Source organism: Eleutherodactylus coqui, chromosome 2 (assembly GCF_035609145.1).
Source record: "Eleutherodactylus coqui strain aEleCoq1 chromosome 2, aEleCoq1.hap1, whole genome shotgun sequence".
NCBI classification, from domain to species: Eukaryota; Metazoa; Chordata; class Amphibia; order Anura; family Eleutherodactylidae; genus Eleutherodactylus; species Eleutherodactylus coqui.
This window is the reverse complement of record NC_089838.1, coordinates 66,280,865-66,295,153: the sequence shown is the minus strand read 5'-3', so window position 1 is coordinate 66,295,153 and position 14,289 is coordinate 66,280,865. Positions and strand designations below refer to the sequence as shown.

At 45.1% G+C, this 14,289-nt stretch overlaps 1 protein-coding gene across 1 annotated transcript in view; it reads left to right on the top strand.

The window, feature by feature from the left end:
- Positions 1-14,289, top strand: part of GABRA6 (gamma-aminobutyric acid type A receptor subunit alpha6) — a 33,767-nt gene that overhangs the window by 13,856 nt on the left and 5,622 nt on the right. Inside the window, exons 6-7 of the mRNA XM_066589799.1 lie at positions 7,330-7,482; positions 9,395-9,648. Of these exons, the coding sequence (XP_066445896.1) occupies positions 7,330-7,482; positions 9,395-9,648 (407 nt within the window). The remainder of the gene's footprint in view (positions 1-7,329; positions 7,483-9,394; positions 9,649-14,289) is intronic.

Genomic DNA, 14,289 nt, shown 5'->3' with positions numbered 1-14,289 from the left:
ACAATGAAAGGTAACTACTATATAAAGATAGATGACACAGGATCTACCATTCATAATAGGTGATGGTCACAGATTACCTCCTCTGTATAGGGCATGCTCCCAACGCAATCCTATAGAAGTTAATAGGTCAGTTTTTGACAGATGTTTCATATGTCCAGTTGGCTGCTGTAAAGCAAAACTATGAACTGTTGCTAAGAGATCAGAGCACCAGCTCAAAAAAGATGGCTACCCTTACTATTACGTAAGGAAGTGGTATAAGAATGATACTATCAGAAAGTAAAAACAAGTTAGAAAAACAAAAATATATTTCAGCATATCTTTTAATTAGTAAAAGTATAAGGTGATCCATTTCCTTTAAATGATATATCTCCCAGCATAAAGTTGTCAAGTAACAAATCTGATGCAGTAATCTTGCAGTGCATAAATAATGCAATTTTGCTATGGGTGCAAAATGGATATCAATATTGACAAACGTATATGCTTACTAAGTATATACGTAATAAACAGTATGAGAAATTAAGCTGTGCATTTTAGATACATTTGCAGTATACTCTGATGTCTAATACAGATTTCTGCCTATCCTCAATAAAATACTTATTGCCTAGGCTGCTTCAGGACTGCACAGTAGTTTTATGTGATTAGGCAGCTAGCTATAATACTAAATTGAAAATAATTCTGCAATATCCCAGTACATTTGGGCTGCAATCAATAGCTGCTGTGTATCATTTCTGAAACCTTGAAGCAAACCTAGAAGTGGCAATACCGAGAAGTACTACCTCTCTCTGTAAACAGAAGGAAAATATCATTTAGGTCCATAGAATTTATATATATATATATATATATATATATATATATATATATATATATATATAGATATATATATATATATATATAGATAGATAGGTAGGTTATTATTAGAGATGAGCGAACGTACTCGTCCGAGCTTGTTACTCGTTCGAGTATTAGCGTGTTCGAGATGTTCGTTACTCGAGACGAGTACCACGCGATGTTCGAGTTACTTTCACTTTCATCTCTGAGACGTTAGCGCGCTTTTCTGGCCAATAGAAAGACAGGGAAGGCATTACAACTTCCCCCTGCGACGTTCAAGCCCTATACCACCCCCCTGCAGTGAGTGGCTGGTGAGATCAGGTGTCACCCGAGTATATAAATCGGCCCCTCCCGCGGCTCGCCACAGATGCATTCTGACATAGTTCAGGGAAAGTGCTGCTGGTGCCGGAGCTGCTATAGGGAGAGCGTTAGGAGTTATTTTAGGCTTCAAGAACCCCAACGGTCCTTCTTAGGGCCACATCTAACCGTGTGCAGTAGAGTGGAGGCTGCTTTTTGCAGTGTTGCACTTTTTTTTTTGTATATCGGCCGTGCAGAGCATTGCGTCCTGCAGTAATTTTACATTGTCCAGGGCCAGTAGTGGTGAGGCATATTTAGTGTATATAGGCAGTGGGCCTTTCCAAAAACATTTGGGAAAAAAAAACTATTTGGGCTGCCTGTGACCGTCCCCAGTGAACAGGGTCTCTGCTGGGGGTAGTTGTCCTAATTCATACGCAGCCAGCTAAGTGTTAAAGCAGGCTTGCGCAAAATTCTTTCCTGGCTCTGCTGTGCGTTCCGTAAGCGAAGTCAGCCTCCAACCACAGGCCAATAAGCGGCACATTTAATTACAGCGTTCTGTTTCTGCACTACTGGTAATACAGCATGCTGAGGGGTAGGGGTAGGCCTAGAGGACGTGGACGCGGGCAAGGACGATGAGGCCCAAGTCAGGGTGTGGGCACAGGCCGAGCCAGTGCGGTGGCCAGGGATAGAGGCAGGGCAGACCGAATAAACCACCAACTGTTTCCCAAAGCTCCCCCTCGCGCCATGCCACCCTGCAGAGGCCAAGGTGCTCTAAGGTGTGGCAGTTTTTCACAGAGACGCCTGACGACCGACGAACAGTGGTGTGCAACCTTTGTCGCGCCAAGATCAGCTGGGGAGCCACCACCACCAGCATGCGCAGGCATATGATGGCCAAGCACCCCACAAGGTGGGACAAAGGCAGTTCACCGCCTCCGGTTTGCACCACTGCCTCTCCCCCTGTGCCCCAACCAGCCACTGAGATCCAACCCCCCTCTGAGGACACAGGCATGAGTGCCTACCGGCCTGCACCCACACCCTCACCTCCGCTGTCCTCGGCCCCATCCAGCAATGTCTCTCAGCGCAGCGTCCAGACGTCGCTAGCGCAACTGTTTGAGCGCAAGCGCAAGTACGCCGCCAAGCACCCGCACGCTCAAGCATTAAACATGCACATAGCCAAATTGATCAGCCTGGAGATGCTGTCGTATAGGCTTGTGGAAACGGAGGCTTTCAAAAGCATGATGGCGGCGGCAGCCCCGCGCTACTCGGTTCCCAGTCGCCACTACTTTTCCCGATGTGCCGTCCCAGCCCTGCACGACCACGTCTCCTGCAATATTGTACGCGCCCTCACCAACGTGGTTACTGCCAAGGTCCACTTAACAACGGACACGTGGGCAAGCACAGGCGGGCAGGGCCACTATATCTCCTTGACGGCACATTGGGTGAATTTAGTGGAGGCTGGGACAGAGTCAGAGCCTGGGACCGTTCACGTCCTACCCACCCCCAGAATTGCGGGCCCTAGCTCGGTGCTGGTATCTGCGGCGGTGTATGCTTCCTCCACTAAACCACCCTCCTCCCCCAACGCAACCTCTGTCTCGCAATCAAGATGTGTCAGCAGCAGCAGCACGTCGCCAGCAGTCGGTGTCGCGCGGCGTGGTAGCACAGCAGTGGGCAAGCGTCAGCAGGCCGTGCTGAAACTACTCAGCTTAGGAAAGAAGAGGCACACGGCCCACGAACTGCTGCAGGGTCTGACAGAGCAGACCGACCGCTGGCTTGCGCCGCTGAGCCTCCAACCGGGCATGGTCGTGTGTGACAACGGCCATAACCTGGTGGCGGCTCTGCAGCTCGGCAGCCTCACGCACGTGCCATGCCTGGCCCATGTCTTTAATTTGGTGGTTCAGCGCTTTCTGAAAAGCTACCCACACTTGTCATACCTGCTCGGAAAGGTGCGCCGGGTCAGAGCACTTTTCCGCAAGTCCAAAATGGCCGCTGCCACCCTGCGGACCCTGCAACATCGGTTTAATCTGCCAGTGCACCGACTGCTGTGCGACGTGCCCACACGGCGGAACTCTACGCTCCACCTGTTGGCCAGACTCTATGAGCAGCGTAGAGCTATAGTGGAGTACCAACTCCAACATGGGCGGCGTAGTGGGAGTCAGCCTCCGCAATTCTTTACAGAAGAGTGGGCCTGGTTGGCAGCCATCTGCCAGGTCCTTGGAAACTTTGAAGAGTCTACCCAGATGGTGAGCGGGGATGCTGCAATCATTAGCGTCACCATTCCTCTGCTATGCCTCTTGAGAAGTTCCCTGCAAAGCATAAAGGCAGACACTTTGCGCTTGGAAACGGAGGCGGGGGAAGACAGTATGTCGCTGGATAGTCAGAGCACCCTCATGTCTATATCTCAGCGCGTTGAGGAGGAGGGGGAGGAGCATGAGGAGGAGGGGGAGGAGACAGCTTGGCCCACTGCTGAGAGAACCCATGCTGCTTGCCAGTCATCCTTTCAGCGTGTATGGCCAGAGGAGGAGGAGGATCCTGAAAGTGATCTTCCTAGTGAGGACAGCCGTGTGTTGCGTACAGGTATCCTGGCACACATGGCTGACTACATGGTAGGATGCCTTTCTCGAGACCCTCGCGTTGCACGCATTCTGGCTACTACGGATTACTGGGTGTACACACTGCTCGACCCACGGTATAAGGAGAACCTTTCCACTCTCATACCCGAAGAGGAAAGGGGTTCGAGAGTGATGCTATACCACAGGACCCTGACGGACAAACTGATGGTAACATTCCCATCCGATAGCGCTAGTGGCAGAAGGTGCAGTTCCGAGGGCCAGGTAGCAGGGGAGGCGCAGAGATCAGGCAGCATGTACAGCGCAGACAGGGGAACATTCTCCAAGGCCTTTGCCATCTTTATGGCTTCCCAGCAAGACTGTGTCACCGCTCCCCAGTCAAGGCTGAGTTGGCGGGAGCACTGTAAAAGGATGGTGAGGGAGTACGTAGCCGATCGCACCGTCCTCGGTGACGCCTCTGCCCCCTACAACTATTGGGTGTCGAAGCTGGACACGTGGCCTGAACTCGCGCTGTATGCCCTGGAGGTGCTTGTTTGTCCTGCGGCTAGCGTCTTGTCAGAGAGGGTGTTTAGTGCGGCTGGGGGAATCATCACGGATAAGCGTACCCGCCTGTCAACCGACAGTGCCGACAGGCTTACACTTACCAAGATGAACAAAGCCTGGATTTCCCCAGACTTCTCTTCTCCACCAGTGGACAGCAGCGATACCTAAGCAATACGTAGGCTGCACCCGCGGATGGAAGCATCGTTCTCTATCACCATCAAAAACGGGGACCTTTTTGCTTCATCAATCTGTGTATTCTATTCATCCTCCTCCTCCTGCTCCTCCTCCTGAAACCTCACGTAATCACGCCGAACGGGCAATTTTTCTTAGGCCCACAAGGCTCAGTCATATAATTTTTGTAAACAATTTTTATACGTTTCAATGCTTATTAAAGCGTTGAAACTTTCACCTGAACCAATTTTTATTTTAACTGGGCTGCCTCCAGGCCTAGTTACCAATTAAGCCACATTAACCAAAGTGATTAATGGGTTTCACCTGCCCTCTTGGTTGGGCATGGGCAATTTTTCTGCGGTACATTAGTACTGTTGGTACACCAATTTTTTGGGGCCCTCGCCTACAGTGTAATCCAATTAATTTTTGCCCACCTGCATTAAAGCTGACGTTACATCAGCTGTGATGGGCAATGCAATGGGATATATTTATGTACCGCCGGTGGCTTCCTGGCACCCACCCATGCTGTGGGTCCACAGGGAGTTGTAACTGCATGTGTCCACTTGTAAAGAACCCCAGTCTGACTGGGGCATGCAGTGTGGGCCGAAGCCCACCTGCATTTAATCGGACGTTACCTCAGCTGTGATGGGCACTGCAATGGGATACATTTATGTACAGCCGGTGGGTTCCAGGGAGCCACCCATGCTGTGGGTGCACACGGAATTCCCATTGCGGAGTTGTACCTGCCTGTGACTATTTATAGAAAACCGCGGTCTGACTGGGGCATGCAGACACCTTGACAGAATGAATAGTGTGTGGCACATAGGTTCCCCATTGCTATGCCCACGTGTGCAGCTCCTGATGGCGGTGGCACAGGATTATATTTCTCATTGCTTCTGTACAGCATTGTGGGCTATCGCCACGCCCCTTTTAAAGAGGGTCGCTGCCTAGCTGTGCCAACCCTCTGCAGTGTGTACCTGCGGTTGCTCCTCATGGCAGACGCACTTATAAATAGACATGAGGGTGGTGTGGCATGAGTGCAGCTGAAGGCTGCGCAGGGACACTTTGGTGTGCGCTGTGTACACTGTGTCGTGCGGGGGGTTGGTCAGCATGTAACCCAGGAGAAGTGGCAGCGGAGTGTCATGCAGGCAGTGATTGTGCTTTATTGGAGGTAGTGTGGTGCTTAGCTAAGGTATGCATTGCTAATGAGGGCTTTTCAGAAGTAAAAATTGTTGGGGGGGGGGGCACTCTTGCCGCTATTGTGGCTTAATAATGGGACCTGGGAACTTGAGATGCAGCCCAACATGTAGCCCCTCGCCTGCCCTATCCGTTGCTGTGTCGTTCCCATCACTTTCTTGAATTGTCCAGATTTTCACAAATGAAAACCTTAGCGAGCATCGGCGATATACAAAAATGCTCGGGTCGCCCATTGACTTCAATGGGGTCCGTTACTCGAAACGAACCCTCGAGCATCGCGATAATTTCATCCCGAGTAACGAGCACCCAAGCATTTTGGTGCTTGCTCATCTCTAGTTATTATGCCGTTTTAGGATTTTTGTTTTTACGGTGTTCACGTCACATTAAAATGACATATTCTCTTTATTCTGTGGGTCGGTACGATTATGGCAATACCAAACTTATACATTTTTTGTTTGGTAATACTTAAAAAATAAAATGCCTTTAAAAAAAAGGTGCTTTCTAGCTACATCTTTTGACCCATATAACCTTTTAATGTTTTTTTTATGCAGCTCGTTTTTACAGGGCATCATGTAGTTTTTATTAGTACCATTTTGGGGTAGATATGACTCTTTGATCACTTTTTATTCAATTTTTTTTTTGGAGGGGACATGTGGAAAAAAGTGCAACTCTGGCTGCATGTATATTTTTTGCGGTGTTCACCATGTACAATATTTTACTAAATTGGACCTTTACAAGCACAATGGTACAGATTTATCCCTTTTTCTCTATTTGATATGATGACTGAAAAGTTGTTTTTTTTTAACTTGTATTATTTTTTGTACTAGAATAGGCGACAGGAAGGGGTTAAATTACAGAGGTGGATATGATGTATGCCAATATAAAATGTGTACTGCATATATACATACAAACACATTTTAATTATATGATTTTCTGTCTGCCCTTACAGCTCTGTTGGAGCTCTTTATGGATGGACCACATTCTCTGCCTCCATTCACCAGCGATGATCGTTCCTGGGTAAAAGCACAGGAACAATTATCGCTAGGATGATCTGTTGGGCACCTACGTCGGCAGAGCATCCTGGGTAGTAGGGCCTCTATGGCCCATTTACATGAAACGATTATCGCTCAATATTCGTTCAAACAAACAAATTTGAGTAATAATCATGCAGTATAAATGCCGAAAAATCGCTCACTGTTCGTTCTCAAGTCATTATCGCTGACAGTCAGCATAAAAACTATGTGGATCGCTGGTTTTTCATTCCGTGTAAATGCTACCTGCTCAGTCCTTCACCTAGGAGGTGATGCAGTAAGCGAGAAGCCCGTGATCCAGCAGCAAAGTCTGTCTATATAAATGCTCTGCACAATTGCTAACGATCCTGGCGGTGACGTCAGTGTTTGTGCAGTCTTTAGCTGACTGTTGGCCCATGTAAAATGGCCATTATTACAAACTCTGATTATCAGATAATTTTCTGCCCAGCATAGAACACTACTCAGTGTTCAGGAGGTGTGGGAAAAGCAGCAGATGCTTGCCAGAAACGGAGGAAGCTGCCATGCTGATTTTTTTTACACACTGCCAACGTCTATACAAATGCTAACTACATGGGGCACAGGCAGTTGGGGCATATATAGACGTATGGCTGTCATAAAAGGGTTAAATAACATAAATTGTCAGTAATTAAAACCATCTGTTTGAGATTATTAAAATAATTATTTCTCATCAACAGGTGAATATATTGTAATGACGGTACATTTCCATCTGCAAAGAAAAATGGGCTATTTTATGATACAAACCTATATCCCTTGCATAATGACCGTCATTCTTTCCCAGGTTTCTTTTTGGATCAACAAGGAATCTGTTCCGGCCAGAACAGTTTTTGGTACGACTTATGTACAGTGCCATATCCATAATCTCCATCTCACCGCTCATTTCATCCATTGCTTATTTGTTTTAGGTGAATATTCTCAGCAAGTTGTGTTTTTCTACCTCCGAAGGAAAATAGGGTATTACATCATCCATACATACATCCCATGCAGCATGACTGTTGTCTTGTCTCAAGTCGTGTTTTGGATCAACAAAGAATCGGTTCCAGCAAGAACTGTTGCTGGTATGGATCTTAGACTAATTATGTACCGATGGTGACCTTTAGTTTGAACATTAGAAGTATTCTGTTGATAAATTAATTAAGATTACAAAAACATGGTTTATTTTTCCCGAAACAGTATAACTCTAGCTCATAGATTGTGTCTGGTATTACAGCTAAGACAAGAAGGGCATTAATTCTAGAGATTATAGCCAATAGAGACGAGTATCCTCCCGCTCGTCTGTAAAGATTCGGTGACAGGTGAGTTGCGGCAGTGAGCAGGGGGGAGCGGGGGGGGGGGGGGAGAGAGGGAGAGAGAGATCTCCCCTCCGTTCCTCCCCGCTCTCCCCTGCTGCTCCCCACCCGCCGCTGGCCCCCGAATCTTTAGAGACGAGCGGGAGGATACTCGGCTAAGGCACTACTCGCTCGAGTAGTTATCCTTAGCGAGTATACTCGCTCATCTCTAATAGCCAACTTTTTCTATTCTGAAACCACCCCTTACAGATGATCTGTCATGGGATAAAGTGAGTGGAGCTGGCTACATCGCTCTGCAGCTGTTGTCCAGTTGACTCTATTCCGTTTTTTTTTATTCTTACCTACCTTCATCTGGAGGAGTCTATTTAGGTCTGGCTCCTGGCACTGTCAGTGTGGCAAATGGGCAATCCCCACAGCTCACTGTCAATAGATGATGGACTGTCAATTATGTGAGCAGTGGAGACTGCTAACCTTACAGATTCATAGTCCCAGAAGCCAGACCTAGGAAGAGGCCACCTTAAAAAAATGAGGATAGTGTCAAGCAAGGCTATCACTGCACAGCCAAGCATCCACTCCTGATGACTTTACCCCATAACAGATCCTCTTTAAACTTTCTCTTTTCATTGCTGTCTAATTATATTTAGGTGCTGACTGTAGATATTCATCCAACAAATATGGTAGATGGTGGTTTTCTATATAGCACTTCTGCTTCACACTACTGGGATTATTAACTTGCAGTGTAGCATGGTGTCCTTTATTTGAATTGTGTATATCTTCCTGGAATTTTCTAGTTTTCCCATACACTTCTAACACATATATAGGCTAATTGACTAAAACCATGCAACTATGTTACATCCAAGTAAACTAGCCTGTCATTCCATTTCTTTCCAAGCAGAGCCAGCCCCAGTGGAGTATGTATAACATCCAGACATTGATGCACTTAGAGAGAGTAGGCCGATGGCTAAGATCAAACTGAGTTGTCCATTATGTAGCTTAAATTTGCCACCTGGGGTTATTAGTTTGCATTGTTACATTGACTTCTTGAAATTTATACATCTTCCTTCATGACCTTTTCCCAACATTTGTGCCAATTCCCACGTCCTTGTTTGTTAACATGTAGTTCCTTTGGAGTGGGAAGTTCAACACAAGTTCCCATCATCTACCAGCAACAGGGATTGTACCAATCAGGGCTGAGAACCATCTCTCTGAGGACTGTCTAGATTTGTAAGCATTTTAATATAATTCTGAGATTAATTAAATAAAATAATTTCAGGTTTGGGCAATGCTTTTGACAAGTTATTTTTTAATTATTTTCCTATTTTTAGCAATTCAGTGGACACATTGATCTCCAAAGGATAGGAATTATTTGAGGGCACATATACATTTTTCATTTTAATTTCACAATAGATCAAGTCTGTATAAAATTTTGATGCCGTAATTTTTCTTTTTGCAGGAATTACAACGGTTCTAACAATGACCACATTAGGTATCAGTGCAAGACATTCGTTCCCAAAAGTGTCCTATGCAACTGCCATGGATTGGTTCATAGCTGTCTGCTTTGCCTTTGTCTTCTCTGCACTCATTGAGTTTGCTGCAGTAAATTATTTTACCAACCGACAGACTCAACAAGCAATGATGAAAGCAGCTAAAGAATCTGCACTAGGAGCCGTGGCTGTAACAGCATTAGCTGAAGGAGAGGTTGTCATGGTAAGGTTTACATTCAGTACCGTTAAGTTTGTCAGTACTGCACAGGCATCGCTGACTTAAAGGGAATTGAAAAATTACCTATTTAAAAGCCAGTTTTTATGGTAAACCTTTTTCTTTTTTGCACTTCTGGTGATTTTATTTATTATATAATCTATAAGTAAATTTAATTATATTCATAGTAAATTCGTGTATGTATATACTTCCATGTATATTTTTTTTAAAACATCGCCCTGTTTTCTCTCTGGTCTCTAAGCTTAATAATGATGATACTTCCTGTCCAGTACATAGCCACATAGACCATAGAACAGAATGGACTGTAAGGCTGGGTCCAGAATTTTGCCGCGGCAAATCCACCTGCGGCCGCTAATCCCGGGATTAGCCAGCCATGTGGACGAGATTTCTTAGACATCTCGTCCACAGGGGACGGCAAATCCGCCGCCCCAAAGCTGGCAGAAGCAGGCACTGCAGCACGGATTAGCCGGACGCAGCATGCTGATTCTTTTTCTTCCTCCGCTGCGGCCGCGCTCTTCACCATGGGAGCGCTGGCCGCAGCTGAAGAGCGAGCGGCCGGGCCGCTTCAAAACCCGTGGCTAGTTGCCGCGGGTTTTGAAGCAGCGCTTCTCCCAACGGAAATCTCGCGTTTTTTCGCTGCGGCCAAACCGCGAGATTTCTGCCGGGAATTCAGGCTAAATGTACAAGATGATACTTCCTGTGCAGGAAGTAGCCACATGGACCATGGAACACAATAGACTGTATATGTTCATTGCCTTCTATGGGTGCGTTCTAGACATGTTCTTTGCAGAGGTCATTGTGCAGGGAGTGGCAGAAGGTGAGCTAAGACTACCACCTATTGTGAATGATATATTTCCTTTCATGTATATATAGGTGTCACCTTTTATTGCACTTCTCCCTGTGATGTCAATTAAATTACTACTGAAAAATGTTCTCTGCAAAATAGGAAATTAGTGACCACAGTGAAAACTGCAAGAGTTTAGGATTAGGTTCCCTAATCTCTTATTTTTAATTTGTTAGATAGCCAGGGCTGCACTGGGTTTATAGAGCGGCCCTGGCACACAAACCCCACCAGCCCCCATACAATACTGCTCCCTTCCCCCAATATTGTAGAAATATACAGCAACAGAACCTAGCTCAATACACAAACACTTAAACCATCCTAACCCTTAAATTAGAGGCCCGTGTTTCATGAGCTATCACTTTTTTCATTTTTTCATCAACACAATCATGTTATTTTGCAGGAAAAGTTATATATTTTAATGGCATCATTTAATACACCATATTAAGTATTGGAAACTTTTAAAATATCTAAAGTGGGGTGAAATAATAAAAAGGCCAATGCGCCATTTTTCAGGGAGATTTGCTTTTTTGGCATTCATTGTGGTAGTACAAACGACATGTTAACTTCTTTTTATGGACATTACGATGCTACTATGTTTAAAGATTTTTTCATGTTTTACAACATAAAAAAATAAATAAAAAACACTTTGATTTTAAAAAATGCCTTTTATCGCCATGTTCAGAGTCCCAAAACTTTATTTTTGATGGTACTGTGTGAGGGCTAATTTTTATGGGACAAAATGTAGTTTTTATCCTTACCATTTTTGGGTACATATGACTTTTTGATCACTTTTTATTCAGTTTTTAGTGGGACACAGGGTAACCAATACTGTCATTGTGTTTTATTTTTTTTCACAGCATTCCCTACGTGAGATAAATAATGCAAAACATACCTCAGGCTTTTTTGGACATGGGAGTGCCATGTATGATCATTCTTTGAATGTTTTGTGGGAAAAACAGGAAAAGGGGTGTTGAATTTTAATATTTTTTAATATATTTTTTAAAATTTTATTTGACTTAAATTTTACATTTTATTAGATTTATTTTGCACATGTACACTGTCAAACATCTAATCTAGCTCCAATGACTGCTTATAGTGGGTTTCAGCTGTTTTAAACATCCGACATCTGTTGGGCACACGCCCTTTGTATGGCAATTCGCTGGTGTTTCTGATATGCATGTTAATTGAACAAAAAGGCTGCTGAAGAAAAAAACATTTTTGTCACAAAATGTTGCTGATTACAATGTGTTTTTCAGCTGATCAGTTTCCACAGGGTAAGCACATGATTCAGTGTGCTTCACCTGAAGGAGTTGACAGCTGAAAACCCCATTGCAAAAACAACCCACATTTTGCAATTAAAATGCTTGTGGTTTTTAGCAGTGTTTTTGATGTGCGATTAACATGCACATCACAAATTCCATACAAGGACCTTTTGAGAACACAATTTTAGTGGGCTGCTGGCCACTAGAAAGCCCAGCAGTTTATAAATCAGTCCACTAAACAGCTCCAGATTAATTGAGTCCCTGATAGACTACCTGAGAAAATCTTGCAGGCTAGAGCCATTACATAAGGAGAGGAGACTGCGGGACCACAGCAATGTCAGCAGCTAGTGGTGGAGTGGAGGATCAGCACAGTCAACTAAGGACTTGGGAGGTCACAAGTTGAGGCAGCCTCAGCTTTGCCTGCAACTAGCATCCTGACACCAGCTGTTAGGACCTTTGTACTGTAGCAGGCACTTGCATTGCAGCAGGCGCTTTAGTGCTTGCAAAATGTAGGTGCCAGTAATATGAATGGGTGACTCACTGAGAGGACAGGAAGTGTGGGACCTACTTGGAATCGGTCTGGTAGATTGGCAGTCCGGGCCTGTAAATAGCAGAACAGCAATGTTCCTAATTCCTTTGGCTAATGTTGTCTTTACATAGGACAAATTTCAAGTGCATAACCTCTACAGCTGTCGCACGGACTAGTGCCTAACTATCATTCCTGTGCTTACAAAGGAGTGAGAATCATTCAAGTGAATCCAGGTGGAATAGGCCAGGATCGTTTTGGCCCATCTGCCTCCATTTACAGTAAACAAGTGTTGCTCAAACATTGAGAGTCTCCTGTTTACATAGCCCAATTTCTTTCTCAGTGCCCTCTTGGCGGCCATGTGTACGCGGGATAATTATTGCCCAAATTCACTGTTTCCAGTGAGAATTTTGACAATAATCGCCTCATGTAAGATACTCTTAAGTATCAATACCCTAGAGCAATATCAAACAGCAGCTAGCTAAATATACTTTTCTGGATGAGTTTCTTTTTTACCCATTTTTGATATTTATTGCTGTACTACTACTGTCCTATCTCCCTTAAATAGCATATTTTAATATTTTTAACACTAAGGGTGCGTTCAGATGAGCGTGTTTTGGTGCGTGCATACGCACGCACAAAAACACGCTTGTATTTACAACACTGCATTCCCTATGGTGTGTGCACATGTCTGTACTTTGCCGGCGGCTCCATTGAAAACAATGACTTGCTGGCTCCCTGCATTCCTTTTCAGGGAAGGACTTTACATATAAGCCGCTGGCGGCGGCTCCATTGAAGACAATGGTCTGCTGGCACACCTGAATTGTTTTTCAGGGAAGGGCTTTACATATAAGCCCATCCCTGGAAATCAATTAATAGTGATTTAAAAAACAAAAAAATAGATACTCACCTCCCTTCAGCTGCCGGGGCACAGCCGCGTCTTCTCCTGCTGTCCCCCGCACTGTGGTGCTGAACTGCTGATCTATCAGCAGCCGGGAATTTAAAATCTCCGCCTGCTGAAAGAGCTGAATGTGATTGGCTGAGGTGCTCAGCCAATCACAGGCAGCTCTCCCCGAATGAATGACAGGTAAGAGCTGCCTGGGGATTTAAAATCCCCTCCTGCTGATAGCTCAGAACTACAGAGCCTGGGACAGCGCTAGAAGTCGCAGCTGAGCCCCGGTAGCTGAAGGGAGGTGAGAATTGTTGTTTGTTTGTTTTTTTTTGCACTATTTTAAATGGCTTTTCAGGGAAGGGCTTATGAAGCCCTTCCCTGAAAAGCCATTGACAGGATGCCGGCAGCAGGATTCTCTACCGCAGCTGTCATGTGTGACAGCTGCGGTTAAGAATTGAAGAATTCCTTTTGCTACATCTGCCACAGATGGGGCAGATGTAGCAGCAGGGAATTCTTTTAACTAGCGGGGGTGAAGGATTCATCTGCCGCATGCGGCATATGTGTTCTTCATGCCCGTGGGGGTCACAGCAGCGGCGGAGAGGTAAGTTTTTTTAAATTCTTTTTTTGTTTTGCACTAAAATGTTTCTTTTTCAGGGAAGGGCTTATATGTACAGCCCTTCCCCGGAAAAGAATGCAGGGGACCGTCAGAGCATTGTTTTCAATGGAGCCGCTGGCAGCAGCCGCGGCTCCATTGACAACAAGCACGCAGCTATGTTCACGCGTGCTTTTTCTCATACCTAGGTGCGGACGTATGTACGCACCTAAGTACGCACCAAAACACGCTCGTCTGAACGCACCCTAAAGGTTACGTTTTAAGGGGTCCTACCAAGCTTTTATCTCCCTTTTAAGATGGCTGGAGCACATGCAAAACTTTTGTTGCCTACTGGCAACTTTGATGGGGAAGCACTTTGTTAATGTTTGATAAATCTGACCTTATGTGAGGGTATTTTATCCTTATTCTTTTCTATTAATTGATATTATTTTTAAAAAAATAAAAACAATTCTAGTAAGGCTTTGTTCTCACATTTCAGTTGAAGTGAAAAAA